This window comes from Paroedura picta, chromosome 3, assembly GCF_049243985.1.
Source record: "Paroedura picta isolate Pp20150507F chromosome 3, Ppicta_v3.0, whole genome shotgun sequence".
Lineage (NCBI taxonomy): Eukaryota > Metazoa > Chordata > Lepidosauria > Squamata > Gekkonidae > Paroedura > Paroedura picta.
This window is the reverse complement of record NC_135371.1, coordinates 100,351,161-100,368,624: the sequence shown is the minus strand read 5'-3', so window position 1 is coordinate 100,368,624 and position 17,464 is coordinate 100,351,161. Positions and strand designations below refer to the sequence as shown.

Genomic DNA, 17,464 nt, shown 5'->3' with positions numbered 1-17,464 from the left:
ACTTCCTGGCTTGCCCCCTACTTCCCAGCCACAGGAATTTCTCTTGGAGGAGTTGAGTTTCAAACAATTCTGTTCAAGCCATCCAGCTACTGCTTCCAAACATCTGATGAATGGTTCTGGGGCTTAGTCCAGGCAGCCATCCATGAAGAGATAGAACGTGGTGTCATCAGCATACTGATGACAACCCAGGCATAAACTCCGCACCAGCTGGGCCAGAGGGTGCAAAGATAATGAACCACATCTGAGGAACCACACATGGGAGTCGGTAGGAGCACAACAACTCTTCCCCAAAGGCAAAGTCCCACCTCCTCTTCCTAGGCTGCTACTACACTGGTAGTCCTGCCCTACGGAGCCTTACCAGACCTCATGTCAGGTGAAAAGACGCCAGGGAGCTCCTTGCCATTGGCCCGACAAACTCCGGTGCCCACAAAGGCTTTGTGGGCCCAGTTTCATATCCAGCTGGGAACTCAGGCTTCTGGAACAAATACACCACCCTCAAGCCATGCCTTGCCAGCGCGCAGCCAGGCAGTGGAAAAATCAAGCTGAGAGAGCCAAGATCCACCGAGATCTGCCAGTCCCACTCTCCAGCAGCTGCGGAGATGGCTCCTTCCCACAGCACTAGCAGCAGGCCCCATGCCGATGAATGGAAGATCTTCATAACTCCCCCAGTAGATTCGCGCTAAAGGGCGAGTGCTCGGAGGGGTCCAGGTGCACGGGGAAGGGAAAGAAATATAGGGCAGGAAGCAGGGTCTGCCAGGTTTCCACAGATTATCGTCCTTGCCGCAGCCTCCAAACTGGCATGTTTCGCGTCTCGTGTCAGTGCTCTACCCCGGCCTCGATGTCACCTGCCGGGGGGGCCTCCTAACGCAAGCCCGGGGATGTTGCAAGCTGTATGCCACTGGCTCATCTCCCCACTCCACCTCACCTTCCGAACCCATGTTGTGCCCATTCGGGATCAGTCTTGGTCCAAAAAACTGGGGAAGATGTGCCTCAGCCCTAGCCCCCTAAAAAACGGGGGACAGGGTAGCCAGAACACCCCGGCAACTGAAAACTACAGAGGTCGGACAGAGCCCTAGACTCCGGCATCTGACCTCCTCACTGCCATGTTTGCAAAGTTCTTTTCACAGCTGAAAAAGCATCTGTCATTGGGATGGGGAAATAGGCATCCTGATAAATTAATACAATCCTGATATAGTTTAAGCACTGAAACAGATGGAAACACAATATAAGGTATTATTTTAGGACTGTAGTAAGAGTAGCAGTTCTTACACATACATACTGTATTGCATATCCACAAATATAAGACTATGTAAGGGCTCAATGGTACTGGATTTGTGAGTACTCATATGTGTATAATGAATACAGAATAATCAATAACGTTCTATATGGAGCTCAACCTTATAAAACCCAGAATAGATGGATCCCATCACTATAATTTACAGCACACAGCTTGAACAAATATATCACAAATATATTTGCAGCACACTAATTACTCAAAATACTGTCATATTATAGTCCAACCTATAAATTGTTAGGCTTATCTGTTCCACCATTTACCATTTATTAGAAAGGCTATGTACCTCCTCTGACTTGGACAGCTCAAGACAATCCAGATTTATCAGATCTCAGAAGCTAAGCAAGGTCAGCCCTGGTTAGTACTTGGATATGAGACCATGAATAATGTCCAGGGTTGCTACATAGGGGCAAGCAATGGCAACCCACTTCTAAATATCTCTTGACTTGAAAATCCTATGGGGTCACCATAGGTTGGCAGAGACTTGATGGCAAAAATATTGTATATCAAAATAATGTTTGGGTATAAGAAACAACACAGAGTTTTGTATGACACTCAATAACACAGCTCTCTGAAGGAAAATCATAATTCTGGATATGAAATCAATGACTCAGAGGTCATGGAACACATACTGAGACACAAGTGTATATGGCCCAGCATCCATTTTTAAGTTGTCAGCTGCCAGCTCATGAAAATAATTAATGGTCTGCTCAAAAAGAACAGGAATATATTTTTGGCCCTGGCTTGGAAGAACACTCTCCATGGGGAGATCAAGGCCCTGTGAGACTTGACAGTACAACAGGGCATGTAAAATGGAGTTGGTTTGCCAGGCTTATGGTTGAGACTAGGAGTAATATCAAAATGGAGAAGTCAAACTGTCCCCAACCAGAGCCAGGATTTTTTCAGCTCTTCCTAGTAAGATCAGGGCCCTGTTCTGCAGGGCTTGCAAGAAATTGCTGTTCTAGAAGGCCTATAATTGAATCCTACAAATATCATCAATAATAAATAAAAATAAATAAATAAGCTGGCCTCCCTACATAAACAATATACATCTGCACCCACTCAATTACCATTACTGGAGCACCTTATTATTCCCTCCCTCCTACAGGACAGAAGGGAGTATTTTTGCGTTTTAATGTAAGTTTATTATTTTAAATGTTTCAACACTATGTCAGAAAGCCCATATATTTCTGCCATGATTGTAATCTGCTGTAGGTTAGAGCGTTTAGCGTGCCTGGTCTTTGTGCCATGATGTAACCCAGATGCCTTAGCTTGTCACCTCAAAGTTGATTTCCTGCTGTTATATTTTATTCTTACCATTCTCCCAGCCATTCCTCACCTCCCCCTTCCTTAGTGTCCTGTAGTGTCCCACACCTTCCCATCCCTTGAAGCCTAAATGATTATCTCTTTATTTTGACTCCTTTGAACTGTGCCTGGTTTGAGTTCTCAAGGGAGAGGGAAGTTCCTGTATTGCTTACCCTATCCTTTGTGAATCAGTTCTGTCTTCAACGTGTTAGGTACTTACAATTCTCTAATTCTCTAATAAAGAAACCTTTTGATTTATTTAGAATTCAAAGTCTCTCACACCTTGTTTTAAGATGTACTGCAAGTCACTATGAGTCCCTGGGGAAGGGTAGCATATCAATTTGAAAAATAATAAGTAAAAATTCTGCCTTCCCTGCACAAAACATCAATTGATTTATCATCACTAAAGAGGAGGTGGTTTCTGGAACAAAAGGATATTAATCTGGTGTATAATCAAATTAGTATTTTAACACTAATGATTATTTATGATTATTATGATATTTTATTGTTTGTATGATGTTGTTGTCCACCCTGAGCCTTCAGGGAAGGGTGGATTATAAATAAAATTATTATTACCTTTGTTATTTCAAAGTTGGCTGCCAAGGGACAGTTCACATGCATATATTTGTCATATGACAGATTTTGAATAACTATCACATTATCAACATCACGCTTAATTAATATCTTCATCGAAATTATCAATTTTACAAAGGATTTTAGCCCTTAAAACTTAAAAATCTATTTTGGCAAGCTAGTTTATGTTTCTGTGATATGGCTGGAAGGTATAAGATGCAGCAACTTTGCAATTCTGATAATGATCAGTGGCTATTCCTAGTAAACTTATGAAAACCACACTGAGTGGCATGATAGAAGAAAGGCGGCCACAAATGAAAGCAATTATTACTGAGTTAGGATTAGGATAGGATTCTTCCATCTTTGGATATACAGCCAATAGTTTCCAACTTTCTGCCACCCAATACAAAGTACTTCATTCCCTGCTTCACATAGTGTAATTCATCCTCATTCATTATTTGGTGGCTGTTTGAACAGGTGCGGAACAGAAAATGCTAAGCTTATACCTTCATTACCACACTGTTTTGTCTTGGAAGGCTTCTCTAGTTACACAAGCATAAAACAGGTAGTTGAATTTGTCCAGGGGAAGAAGTTAAACACATTAGAAAAATAGAAATTTGTAAATTGTAAAAGGAAGGCTATACTCAAATAAAATATGTAAGTGACAAAAAGGATTCTTCATCAATTTCTTTCTTTCTTGTATTTAGAAACTCCAGGCAATGCTGCTGAAAGATCTGGAATCATTCTGCATACCTTGGATAATGCACTTTCAATGCACTTCAGAAGTAGATTTTCCTATTCTGCACAGGAAAATCTAGCTGCCAAAGCACGTTGAAAGTGCATTATCCAATGTATTTAGCATGGGCATTTTCTTCTCAATAAAGCATTATGCTAGTTTCTTCAGAGCTTACACTGGGCTGCCAATGGATACAATTTGGTACCTTCAAGTGGCACAGAATATTTTTATCCAGCTACAGAGATCATAACTCGCTGGTATAAGAACTACTTAATTGGCTTCCGATTTCCTTCTCGGGGCAATCTGAAGTGCTGATTACTATCTATAAAGCCATAAATAGCTTTAGACCAAGGTCGTCTTCCATTATTCTTCCTTATCTTTAACCGCTCCTAGTAGAGCGGATAAAATAATTTGTTAAGGGCCCCAAGGGGGGGCCCTGTCCGTGATGAGGAAAGGTGCCCATAGGCCCCTTCCCCGGACTTCATGCCTCCCGATCCGCCCCCCTTCCTCCTTGCCCATAGCCAAACGCCCGCTGCCATTACTTGCCTCGGCTCCGCCAGGGCAGGTCGCTGCCTCGCCGTGCCACCGCGGACTCGCCGCACCGCCGTGGACTCGCTGCCAGAAACAACACGGCCCCAGATAGGCTGCACGGCAGGGGGCCGGTCGACAAGATGAGCCACGCCCTGCCGCCCCATTCCCCGCCAAATCCCAGGCCCCGAACGAGCTGCCCTGTGCCACGCCACCCCATGCCCGCACCAGCCCCGCCAACTCCCAAGCCCCGCTCTTCCCCCCCACGGCCGCCCCGGCCATGCCGACTCCGGAGCCCTGCTAGCGCCCACTGCATTCAGAGTGCAGCAGGCTTATTTACTAGTCCAATAATAGCTCCACTGAAGCTCTGCTTCATTGTTCCCTTTTTTTCTTAGGAGCACAGATATCTGCAAAGAGAAGGCCTTTTCAGTTGTGGAATTCCAACTTTACAATGTCCTGCCCTTGAACATTTGCCTGGCCCAGCATCCAAGGTCTTTCTGATAAGTGAAAACACACTTATCTCACCTTTAGAGTATTGAGGGGGGGTATTTTAAAGTTATGTTTTGATCATTATTACTAGTTATTTTGGTTCAGTTTTTGTCTTAGTTCTACTTAATTTCTGGTTTAACTAAATTTGTTTCTAGCAGATTATCTTCTTTTACTCTTCTGCTGCTTTATGTTTTTAAACTGGAATCATATTTTGTTTTTCTTGTTTTTCTTCTTGTTTTGAAACATTTTTCTTGTTTTGAACAAAATTTCTTGTTTTGAAACATTTCTTGTTTTGAAACATTTTTCTTGTTTTGAAAAATTAGTTGTCCTAGGAGCCAGTTTAAAAATATTTTAATCAAATTTTATCAATTCCAGTTCTTTGGGTCAGAGACTTGTAGCCCATTTTAATCACACAATGCACTACTTTTCTTTTTGCAATCCATTTTGCATGAGTAATTTTATGGATAGATTTAATAATATGACATACACTAAGTATACTAGTATTTCTGTTCTGCTAACTTCATTAATTTTATGACTTCTTAATTTGCATTTTCCCCAACAATTTTATTCCTACAGCTCTGAGGTACTATCCATACTGTATAAAAAACAGATGAAGTGAAAAGTCATAACATTTAATGGGAGGCAATTATCCATTTACATCTGAATCCCACAGTATTTATTCAAGTCAGAATTCTATACATTGCATTCTGCCGGAACTTCAAACCTCCAAAGAGCTTGTACTGAATTCATCCTTGGGATCACACATGACCTTGTTCATATGAATGAGTCTCAAAGGAACACTTTATCACTACTAATCACAAAATAAAGATCTGTCTCTGAAGAAATTATTTTTTTGGGTAGTGGTCCAGGGAATGGCATGTCAGAATTTGCAGGGGCTTACACTGGTTACATCATAGCTTTTTGTAAGGACTTGGGTTTGTACTTGGAATAGTGAGCAAAGGTGCTAGGTGGCAACTGGAGAGCAGGTCTCAGATTCATGCTAGAAAAACAGCTCTTTGGAATGCCAGAGGTGATCTTTTTGATATACAGAGTGTGTAGTAGGGACATCCCACCAATGAGAAACAAAGCAAAGGCAATCCAGAGTTATCGCTAAGGAAAGAACTTCAGGAAAAGCTTCTTTGACCTTAAGAAACAAACATGGCATGGTATGTTGGTAGGACTAACACAAGATTATCTCTTCTATCCATCAAGAAGATAACAGCTATACTAGTTGAGTTAGAATATTCACAAATATTTTGTAAGTGTGTTGTGGTTCAGTGGTCCCCAACCTTTTTATCACTGGGGACCACTCAACACCGTGGACCACTCACCGGGGACCACTCAACGCCTTTTACTGAGGGGGGGGTTGTTTACTCCTCTACTCTCAACCACTGCCCTAGCGCTCTCTGATCGCTATGGTAATGTTTAAACATCACTTCAAAATAAGATACAGACACGTGACAACAATGAAGTGTGTTGTAAAGGGCTGGGGGGGGGGGAAGGCGTCTTTCGGGGCCCACCTCCAATTAGTCGAAGGACCACATGTGGTCCGCAGCCCACAGGTTGGGGATCGCTATTGTAGTTTATACTGTATCTGTCTGCCAGAAGACTTGTTTTTCTACAAATGAACTTCCTGTGTAATAAATACAACCCAAGTAAGGATGTGATTATTCACTATAACAAATATTTAACATATCAGAAAATGCACAGGAAGTGTCTTTGCCATTTCTTTCTTTCCTTCTGCAGTCCCTAAATATCCTTTCAAGATTTTCAATCATTCTTCCTTTCCTTTGCACTCCAAAGTGCTAGAGAAATGAGTGGAAATCCACTCCACCTCCAATATTAGTATTAGTTCGTATTCCTCCCTCACAAGCAGAGAACAAAAGGAAATGCTACCTCCAGCTGTGCCCCTTTTAATGCCATATTTTCCTTCAGCTCTCTCTACCAGCCAACCCCAGCTTGCATCATTTTAAAGTTCCAGCAACAGTCACTTGCTCACAAAACCCAGACCACCACCACCCCGGCGCCCATTTATAGGAAACTCTTCGATCACCCAATTTCAATCTTCAGCTACTTTCTCCATGCCCGACCCGCCTTTCTTCGACTCTCAACTCTCTCTCTCCCATCATCCCCCGCCCAGTGCTGTCCAGGACAGTTGCTGCAATAATCTCATTACTAGCAGCGGGCCCCTGGAGGATGCGGCTCACCCTTTTGGAGGTGCATGGAGGGGAGGAAGTGGGAAAGAGGTGGAGGGAGGGGGCATTGCAAGGGATGAAACCCGGATCAGGATGGGCAGCTTCTCTTTCTCTCCCCCTCCCCCTCCCCCTCTTCCTTTTACAACTTTGCCAGCCAATGTGATCAGTGCCTTCCTTTGTGTTTGGAGGCAACGCTGCACCAAAGAGGATCCCAAACTCTCCAGACCTGGGAGCGGGGGAGCAGATCAATCTCTCTCCTCCTCCCCCCAGCCTGGTTGCATGCAAAGGGGGACCTGTGCATGGTTTGGCGGAGCTTGCAACTTACCAGCTAGGCGAGGGGGTGGGAGCTTGTGTGCTCCAGAGTCCAGCTGCCATCTTTCTCTTCCACTTCCTTTCCATAACTGCGCCCCCCCCCCAAATCTGCTCTGCACGTACCCCAGATATGCATCTCCCTTCCTGGCCAGGCTGCTTCTTGTTGCTGGCAACTGAGGTGCCTGTACTTCCCATCCCCCCAGGAAGAAGGGAGAGGGAGGTGGGTTCGAGGATGGCACATTGAAGGCAGAGGTAGCGCTTCTTCACCTCCACACATTTTTTTTGTTGGTAGCCTGCTAGTTGCTCTCCTCTAGCTGGCACTTTTTAGGTTGGCAGATACATTTTATGTGATTCCTCAACTAGCGCTTTAAAATGGAGGATGTAGCCAGCCACTTGCTGACTGGATGATGGATGTGGGCGATATCATGCGGAACGCCTGGAATATAATGACTACCAACAGTAAGGATTTTGCTACATTTAACAGGTACAGAAAGGCCCTTACTGTTTCACATTTTCACTACTTTCTATCACTAATTTATCACCTGCATATCTCAAATTATTAATGTTCCTTCCACTGAGACTGGAAAGGACAGCCATGAAGAAACAAAGAGATCCTTAAATTGCAGGAGACTAAGATAATTAATGCCACCATATTCCCTGTTAGCATGTATGGATGTGAAAGTTGAACAATGAAGAATGTTGACAGGATGAAAGTTGATCCAATTGAAAAGGGATGTTGGAGGAGAGTTATATGCATACCTTGGACTGCCAAAAAAGACAAATAACTAGGTCCTAGGTAAATCAAGCCTGAACTCTCCCTATGAGCTAAAATGACTAAACTAAGGTGATCACATTACAAGAAAACAAGAGTTATAGAAAAGACAATAATGCTAGGAAAAAACATAACAGGAAAAAAGGAAGACTCAATATGAGATGGATTAATTATTGAAGCTATGGTTTTCATTATACAAATTGCTATCACCATACAGTATTATATATATTCTTCAAATAACCTAATAACATGGGCTTGAGTTGTAGGGTGACACTCCATTCGTGTTATCACTCCATCGGTATTCCTTTTATGGAACAGCTTTTCTGTCTCTAGGTGAGAGGAAGACTGCTGCAGACTTCCTGTTTTTAGTCCACACTGCTCCTGTAGGTTCATTAAACCACAATGTTATGTGTCATCTAGTCTTTGATTGGGTCACTCCATCTCGTTAGGAGTCTTTCTCTTCTCCTTTTATTGTCTTTTTTTATCTTTATTTATCAAAGGCTTTTAAGACTAGAGTCAACTGGCTGCTGTGGGTATTCTGGGCTGTGTGGCCATGCTTTAGTCTGATATTTTGCCAGTAACTGTGGCTAGCATCTTCAGAGGTAGGCCACAGCAAGATGAGAATCTCTCTGTGCCAAGGTGTAGAGTGTGTGAACAGTTGCTGGACATTTTATTTACTCTGTGTGAGGGGGGGGGGTTGTAACATCACACTCCAGTCTTATCTAAGATTCTCTAAGGGGTGGAATGTAGCTAGTAAGTACTTTCCCTGTGTCTGGGTAAAGTTCATTAGAAAGTCCATTAGTCAAGGTCTTGCCTATGTTATCTCATGAACTGCTGTGAAGTGTTTTTAGAGTCCCATTTTTTTATTCTGGTGTTTTTTTATGGCTGGTATCCAGGATTTTAGATTTTTTTTTGTTGACACTATATCAGTGTTTGTGAATCTCAATGACTTTCCTACAAAGTTTAACATAGTAGCTGTAAACCAGTACTGAAATTCTCTAGCCTGCTGTACTAAACAATGTTAATTTGCAACATGATCTCTAGTGCCTTTTCCTTTCCAAATTCTATCTTAAACATTTGGAATTTCTTGTTCCATACATTATTTGAGTCTTTTTTGTCAAAACTGGAATATTTATTTGCTTGTGTGGGTAATATGTGATGGTTTGGGAATTGCTGAAATCTTCAATGTCTCTTTTTTTGCTAGACAGTGGACAATTGGGAGCGCAATGTGGGGTTCATAAAAGGTTGTATTTTGGGGGCAGGGGAGTAGACTTCCTCTGGCACACTTCTATCCAAACAGTTATCTCTGTGTCATGTGGAATCTTGTAACCTATCACCTTACTATAAAAGGGCATGGCTTTAATACATCAAGTAATATTTAAATTGTTTGAGGATTAAAAGAAATGAAAGCCCTTTCTTCAGTTGCAGAGATCCATTTTTCCACATCAATTTCTACTTTTGTGATGATATAATTCATTACCATTTATATCAATAATTGTGCTTTTAATATTGTTTCCCTTCTCATGTATTTGAAATAATTATTATTTCAGAAAATGCTTTGATCTTGAGACCAAAAGATACTTATGCAACAAAGTATTATATTTCTTACTGGAATATACTGAAAGAACAGCAGTCCAAACAATAAATGGCACAATATTTACAAAAAAAGGCATGAGCAGGGAGGTGGGTGAATTCATGTCTGTCTGATTGTGAGCAGACAGAATTCTCCTTGTTCAGAGAAATTTCTAATCTCTAGTGAACCAGCAGTCTACTTACTATAATAGTAATATAATCTTATTGAGTAATCCTATCCATTTCCCCTGACTTTATGTTTACATATAGAAGCTGCGGCTTACCTCACCACATAAACTTCCCTATGATTGTCCATCACTTTTAATAAATGGAGGGATCAGAATAACATTCATATATATATAAATAAAATCCTAGATAAAGTTAATTTTAAATAAGGCTATCCATAGTTAATAGTAAACTCAGCCAGCACAGTATCTTACCAGTTAGTTCTAGCTGTAACTTCATATGATTATACTAAGATATCCCGCAACCAGATCCCAAGACACCTAACAAGGTTAGATTTCCTACGTATCAATATTCTCTACTGATTTTTATCCGTTAGCTTTGCATATTTTATCCGTTAGCGCTTTGCATATTTCCATTCCTGTTTTTTACACTTCACTTTATAACTGAAGATCAAATGGAATTAAGAATTTTAAATAAAACTTCAAATAGTCATTCTGAGTGATATATTGTTAGCACAGTATTATAAATTCAGCCATCCCCACATGAATTTGTACAGGTCTAGCTGGCGGATCAACAAGCTAGTTTTGTAGTGGTTAGAATCCTGGATCTGGGAGACCTAGGTATGAGCCCTACTACGATATGAAAGCTCACTGGGTAATCTTCTTCCAGTCACACATTCTTAGCCTAATCTACTTCCCAGGGTTCTTATAAGCATAGAAAGGAAAGAAAGGAGAACAATGCTAGCTACTTTGGGTTCCTAACGGGAAAACAGGTCGGGTGTAAATGAAATAAATTTATAATAACAACAAGGATAATGTACACCCTTGGCAAGATTCTATCACAAATAAATGCATCATAATTATGTATATCATCTATTATTCTATAGCTCTGCAATTCTAGTTATTACAGATTAACTGAATAAAACTTGAAAAATTCCCTCCTACATCAAGCAAAGCCTCAGAAGTGTTCAATTATGACCTTACAATATTAGTGCATTTGCATGATCTAAGCCAAAAAAAAAAAAACCACACACATAGATGGAAAATACCTTACTGGTATTATGAGGAATACAGATATATATATATTTTACTATCTTTCAGCTATCTAAAATAGACAAATCTCCCAAACCCTGAAATTATTCAGGATTTTTCAGGACTGCTGAATTGCCACATTTAAAGTGCATTTAAGGGGCTATCAGCATATTTATAGTGCTGCTGTTGTACCATGCAAAAGGTATTATTATTATTATTATTATTATTATTATTATTATTATTATTATTATTATTATTATTATTATTATTAATTAGATTTATTTCCCGCCACTCCCTGTAGGCTCGTGGCGGGTCACAACAGTCCTATCCCCATTAAAATACCCATTAAAAGACTTTAAAAACAATCCCAACATGGCGGAAGCTCTCATTATTCCCACCCCTGCTATCAGAGCGGCAGGGAGGGTGGGGAGAATATCTAACTTACTAGGTCCGGGGGGGGGGAATGCTGGCACTCATTCGCTGACCCCAGCCTCAACCAAAAACCTGGCGGAAGAGCTCCGTCTTGCAGGACCTGCGGAAAGCTGGTAAATCCTACAGGGCCCGCAGCTCACCCGGGCCCTGTACATTTTAAAGGGTCTGCATTCCTTGGTCCTATCATTTTCAGACATGGTTTTTATTAATGCTATAACTATTCTACAAATTTAGTGCTTCTGCCTCAAAAAATAGCCCACCCACAAGGCCTAAATACACCAGATCAAGTCTCCATTATAGCCTATAGGTACCATTCACTATAATGGTTTCCAGAGGCTAAAATGGTGCTGAATAATATTGGCACTCCTGAATATTTACTGAAAACCATACTGGCAATGGGATAGAGGAACAGTGGGAAATATCAATATATTTCGAGTTCAATATATTTGAACCTAAAATAAATTGAATATGTGTGGGTTTTTGTGAATTTCTATTACAGTATTTGCTGGTGTATAAGACTACTTTTCCCCCCTGAAAAACATGCCTCCAAATGGGGGGGGATCGTCCTATATGCCGAGTGCACTTCAGCTGGGATAGACATAGCTGCCCATAGTGGCCCATAGTACTGTAATGTAATGTATCAAACTCTATATTTTGAGTGGAAATCTTGGGGGGTCGTCTTATACACCCAGTCATCTTATATGCCAGCAAATACGGGTACATACATTCAGAAACCACAGAACCAGTTAATACACATTGTTCCCCTACTGATTTCATTTTTAAAATTATTGTTGTTGTTGTTTGTTGACCGCCATGGCTATGCCAGCTCATGGCGGTTTACCATAAAATGATAAAATCACTTAAAACACAGAAAAAATACAATCCCATGCATTGGCGATAAAACTAGTCTAATACTTCCCTCCCTTCTTTGCTCACCAGACCTCAGCCATGCACAGGCCCAACCATCATCTTGCAGGGTAACAACTGCCCAGATGACCGGCAAATAGAGCCTATATAGAAAGGGACTCGATCTTCTTGGCCCAGCCTCAACCAAATGCTTACAGGCCCTGCAGAACTGAGATAGTTCCGTCAGAGCCTTTAGCTCATTCAGAAGCTCATTTCACCAGGTTAGAGCCAGGACCAAAAAGGTCCTGGGCCTGGTTGAGGCCAGGCATGCCTCTTGGAGGACAGGGAACATCAGCAGATTCAAACCCACAGAGCAAAGTGCCCTGTGGGCGGGGGGCTTAAGGAACAAGCGCTCCCTCAGATATGCAGGGCCCAGACCATGGATGGCCTTAAATGTAAGAAACAAAACCTTAAACCTGATCTGGAAGCTAACTGGTAATCAGTGCAGCTGATATGGGCCCTCCAAGATGACCACATGAGGACCCTAGTGGCTGCATTCTAGACCAATTGCAATTTCCAGGTCAGAGATAAGGGAAGGCCAGCATAGAGCAAGTTACAGCAGTCTAGTCTGGAAGTGACCATTACATAGATCATGATGGCCTGGTGGCCTGAGGACAGGTAGGACACTAGTAGCGTCACTTGGCGAAGATAGTAAAATGCCATTTGGGCTACCTTTGTAATCTGAGCCTCCATAGAAAGGGAGACATCCTGGTGGATGGTAAAATGGTAAGCAGCACCCTGTCCAAGAAGGGTAAATGTATTTTCTGGTCCTATCCCCATCCACCCAGCCAGAGGACCTCCGTTTTGGAGGAGTTGAGTTACAGGCGACTCTGCCTGAGCCATCCAGAGACAGCTTCAAAACATCTGGCAACTGTTCCCAGGGGGAATCTGACTGTCCATCCATCAAGAGATTGAGTTGGCTGTCATCCACATATTGGTGATAGCCCAACCCAAAACTCTGGGTCAACTGTGCCAGAGGATCATATAGATGGTAAATAACATGGGAGAAAGTATTGCCCCCCTGCGGTACTCCACAAGGGAATGCAAAGGGGCGTGATAACTCTTCCCTCACCACTCTGGTCCAGTTCTTTTTTTTTTATTCAAAGTTTTTTATTTTATTTTCCAAGATTAAAGATAGTACAGTGCAAGTAATCTACATTATTGATACAGAAAGAAAAAGATTATGCTCTTCATTTGATACACTTGATACCCCGTTTCAATCCCCTTTTAACTTATTTTCTTGGGTACATCAGATAAGGGCCCCATTGTTCTTGAAAAGCCTCTTCTCATCATTTAAGATTATAAGACTCCACATGGCTACAATATTATGGACTTTTACCCACTCTGGTCCAGTTCTGAAGGAAAGAGACCAGACACTTCAAGAGTGTCCCTCTAATCCCCATCCTGGTGAGGAGAAGTGCTAACAATTTGTGATTAACCACATCAAATGCAGCAGTTAGATCTAATAGCATAAGGATAGCCAAATCACACTGATCCAGCTGGTGCCGGAGGTCATCTGACAAGGCGACCAGAACAGTCTCTGCCCCATGGCCAGGAGGGAACCTTGACTGGTATGGATCAAGGGCTGAAGCTTCCTCCAAGAATACCAGGAGCTGATCCATGGCAGCCCTCTCTACTAGCTTACCCAGAAACGCTAAATGTGAAACCAGGCAGAAGCTGGCAGGGTTCCGTGGGTCCAGTGATAATTTTTTCAATGAAGGGTGAATCACCACCTCATTAAGCCCTTCGGGATACTCTCCAGATGACAAGGAGAGATGGCGGTTGAGAACCGCTGATTTAAAGTATCTTAAATGGCAGTATATAAGTCTTCAATATCTACCTCTGTTGCATCAGTTATTGGAGTGTATACTTGGATACCTGTGTTTTGTAGCAAGAACTAAAGATCAGGAGATTCCCTCAATTCTATGCCATTATTTTGTGGTCCATTTATGACTTCGATTCCGCCGCTGTTTTCTTATGAAAAGAATGGGTATTTCAGATAAAGAATTTCACTAATGCTGAAAAGTTTACATTGCCAGCTCCAGGTTGAAAAATTCCTGGAGGTTTGGGAGTAGAACCTGGGGACAGCAGGGTTTAAAAAGGGGAGACTCCTCAACAGGATCTCCTCAGCAGCCATTTTCTAAAGGGAGAATTTATCTTGGGGATCAATTGTAATTCTGGATATTAAACCCTTACCTGGAGTTTGGCAACCAAGAGTTCTATTAGAATATATGGTTAAATGGTTCCTTGGAATGAACAATACTTTATTTTGTTGTCTTTTCAAAGAAATGAAAACAAATCTCTCCTGTGCAACTAAATCTAAACCTCTGTATGATTATAATTTGTCAGCAAATTACTAATTTTAAGGGAAACTTTTATTTTGAAATGAATATAACCATTTTTACCTATACAGAGTTATTTTTTAAGTAATTTTTTTAGTACATTCCAGATATAGACATCAAATCTGATTAGGTAACAATGTTTCTGGTAATGCTGAATTCCCAAATTTGTGTCCAAACTTCAGCAAAGGAAATTTAGCATAGAAAAATGTAAGCAGAGTAACATTTTCTTTAGCCCAGTGACTTCAGTTGACTTAGAAAAGTGTCATTCTGTTTAGAATTGCACTGTAAGTTAACTTACATCAATCTCCTCCATTTTGTCTCCAAAACTATCATGTGACCTAAATTAGACTGAGAACACGTGACTGGCCCAAGGTCACCCAGTAACCTTTTATGGCAGAGTGGAGACTAGCACTTGAGTCTCCTAGATTGTAGTCCAACATTCTCATTGTACAACACTTCCACAAAGGTATAAACTTCATGAGTGATCACACTTATTTGGACCCTTTTGACATTAATTTTAACTGTGATAGAAAAAGAAATCTACCCCAGACTACGTTTTGTGGCGGGGGGGGGGGATGAAAAAAGTAAACCAACATCCTTTTGTATTAAAGAATCTCTAGAGGTAACACATATATTTGTCTTATTCAATTGCAGAAGTAGGAAGGAACAAAGCATGGTTTATTACAATGAAAGGGGCAATTCTTAAATGATGTTTACTTTGTGAAGAACTTACATATATATTGATTTCTGCAAATTCAATTATATTGCATACTCTACTTGCACATTACATATCAAACAATAACTCAAGCAGCCAACAACTTTCTTTTGTATGGATCAGACATATTAGTACTGTCTGCTAAAACAAAACAGACAAGTGCTACCATGCTGTGGCACTACAGTTAGGTAGCAAGGTTGATAAATGTTCATCAATATAAATTTAGTACTTGTGAACAAATCTTTCAAGTTCATGCTCACCTGTGAATAATGCATCTGCTTTGGAGGTAGTCCAGGGCTAAGGCCAGCTCACAAATGAAGAGTTTCACAGCATCCTCTTGGAAACGGACATTTTGCTGTAGGTGGTAACGCAAGTCCCCTCCAAGAAGCAAATCCACCACCATAAACATGTCTTCCTCATCCTGGAAGGAGTACCTGAAATAAGATGCACAAAGGATGCATCTTAGTTAATTGCGTGGTCAAAATATATGTGAGAAGAGCAATTATTCTGCCACTCAGATCTCTGTCAACACAAAGAAAAAGTAGCATTGTAGGACAACACAGTACAATATATTATGCATGATGATTCCATTGTTAGGGGAATCCCAAGAGTTAAACTATACAGTAGCCACAAGTCCAAGCCATGGCTGATGATGCCATTTCAGAGGACAATGTTTGTATGTGATCTGCTGATCTTCTAGTCTTTATACGGCTGGTGCTGTAGAAACATAAAAGGCTAAGGCCTAAATGGGCGGTGAGTGGGCAGGGCTGGTCCGGGTGAGGGCCTAATGGGAAGGCATGAAGCGCCTTCCGATTGGGCCCTCACCAGGACAGACCAGGGTTCCAGCCAATCGGAGAGCACGAGGCCCAAGTTCTGACAGGATCTGCCTACCCAGCCCAGCCAGGGGCAATCTGGGTACATAGCTGCCAATCTGCCACCACAGGGAGAGGAGTTCAGTAGGGCTGCCAAGGGGGATGACAACGGAGGCTAGGACAGGCTATGCCAGCCCTTTTCACCCCAAGGCTGTCCTAACTGTCGTGTCCAACTGTAACTTCCTTCACTTTGCCTCAGAACCCTGACAGAGCTGGCAGGAGGCTAGTGAGCGCTCTCCCTCCCCCTCCCTTCAGGCCTGATGCAAAGGAGCCTCTGACAGCCCCTGACAGAGGGGAGTGAGGCGTTTCCGAGAGCAATACAGAGGAGTCTGAGGGCATGGGGGTGGGCCTTCCTTTTGAGGGATGGGACTTTCCCCTTCTGCCGAACTGTTGGCTGACAGGGAGGCCACAGAAAAGCCCCTTCTTACTTAAAATACTGCTTTGGCCAGGGGTTAGACACAGCCAAGCCATGTATATTTCTTCTTTGCAACTCTTTGCAGATTTGAGGCCACTGCACAGTGTTATTCTGCAGAGGTTCTTTTGTCTCCTGTTTCATCTGCACAACAACCTGGTGCAGTAGGCCTCAAGTCTTTCAATTTAAAACCTGTGTGGGAGGCCTTACATGGTTCTTCTTTACCACAACCCTGTCCAAAGTAGCCCTTTCTGCATGGGGAGCTGATCTTTATCGTCTCCAGATGAGCTGTAATTCCAGGAGCTCTCCAGGCCCCACTTGGAGGTCGGCTACCCCTGGGTTGGAAATATTCCTGGAGGTTTGGAGGTGGGACTTCAGAATCGTACAATGCCTCAGAGTCCAGCCTTCAAAGGAGCCATGTTTGCCTGCAGTTGAGAGGGAGTGGTGCAGGTGTGTCCCTTCTGGGCTATGGGCTATGGCCAGCTCTTACCAGCAACTGTTTTCTGGGGTGCAGACAGACCAGTATCAGTTCTGTGAGTCTGGAAAGTGCAGGATAAATATTTACAGCCTGAAACTGTAAATAATGAACAAGTAAATGGCTGGAGAGACATGAGAACTAAAGTGACTTTTTCAACGACCTGGCAATTAAAAAACAGTATAAAAAAACCTTACTAAGACCTTACTAAAAACCTTACTCAAGACTGCTGTGCACAGAGAGACTTCCTCTTAGGGTTGCCAGCTTCCATATGAGGCTCACTACCCCACCTCCCTCATGAGGAGTCTGCTATGGGG

General features: G+C 42.1%; 1 protein-coding gene across 6 annotated transcripts in view; it reads right to left on the bottom strand.

The window, feature by feature from the left end:
- STK32A (serine/threonine kinase 32A) overlaps positions 1 to 17,464 on the bottom strand; it is a 154,842-nt gene that overhangs the window by 81,357 nt on the left and 56,021 nt on the right. For all 6 annotated transcript variants that reach the window (XM_077326997.1, XM_077326999.1, XM_077326998.1 and 3 more), the window contains one exon: positions 15,649 to 15,822. In XM_077326997.1, the coding sequence (XP_077183112.1) occupies positions 15,649 to 15,822 (174 nt within the window). The remainder of the gene's footprint in view (positions 1 to 15,648; positions 15,823 to 17,464) is intronic.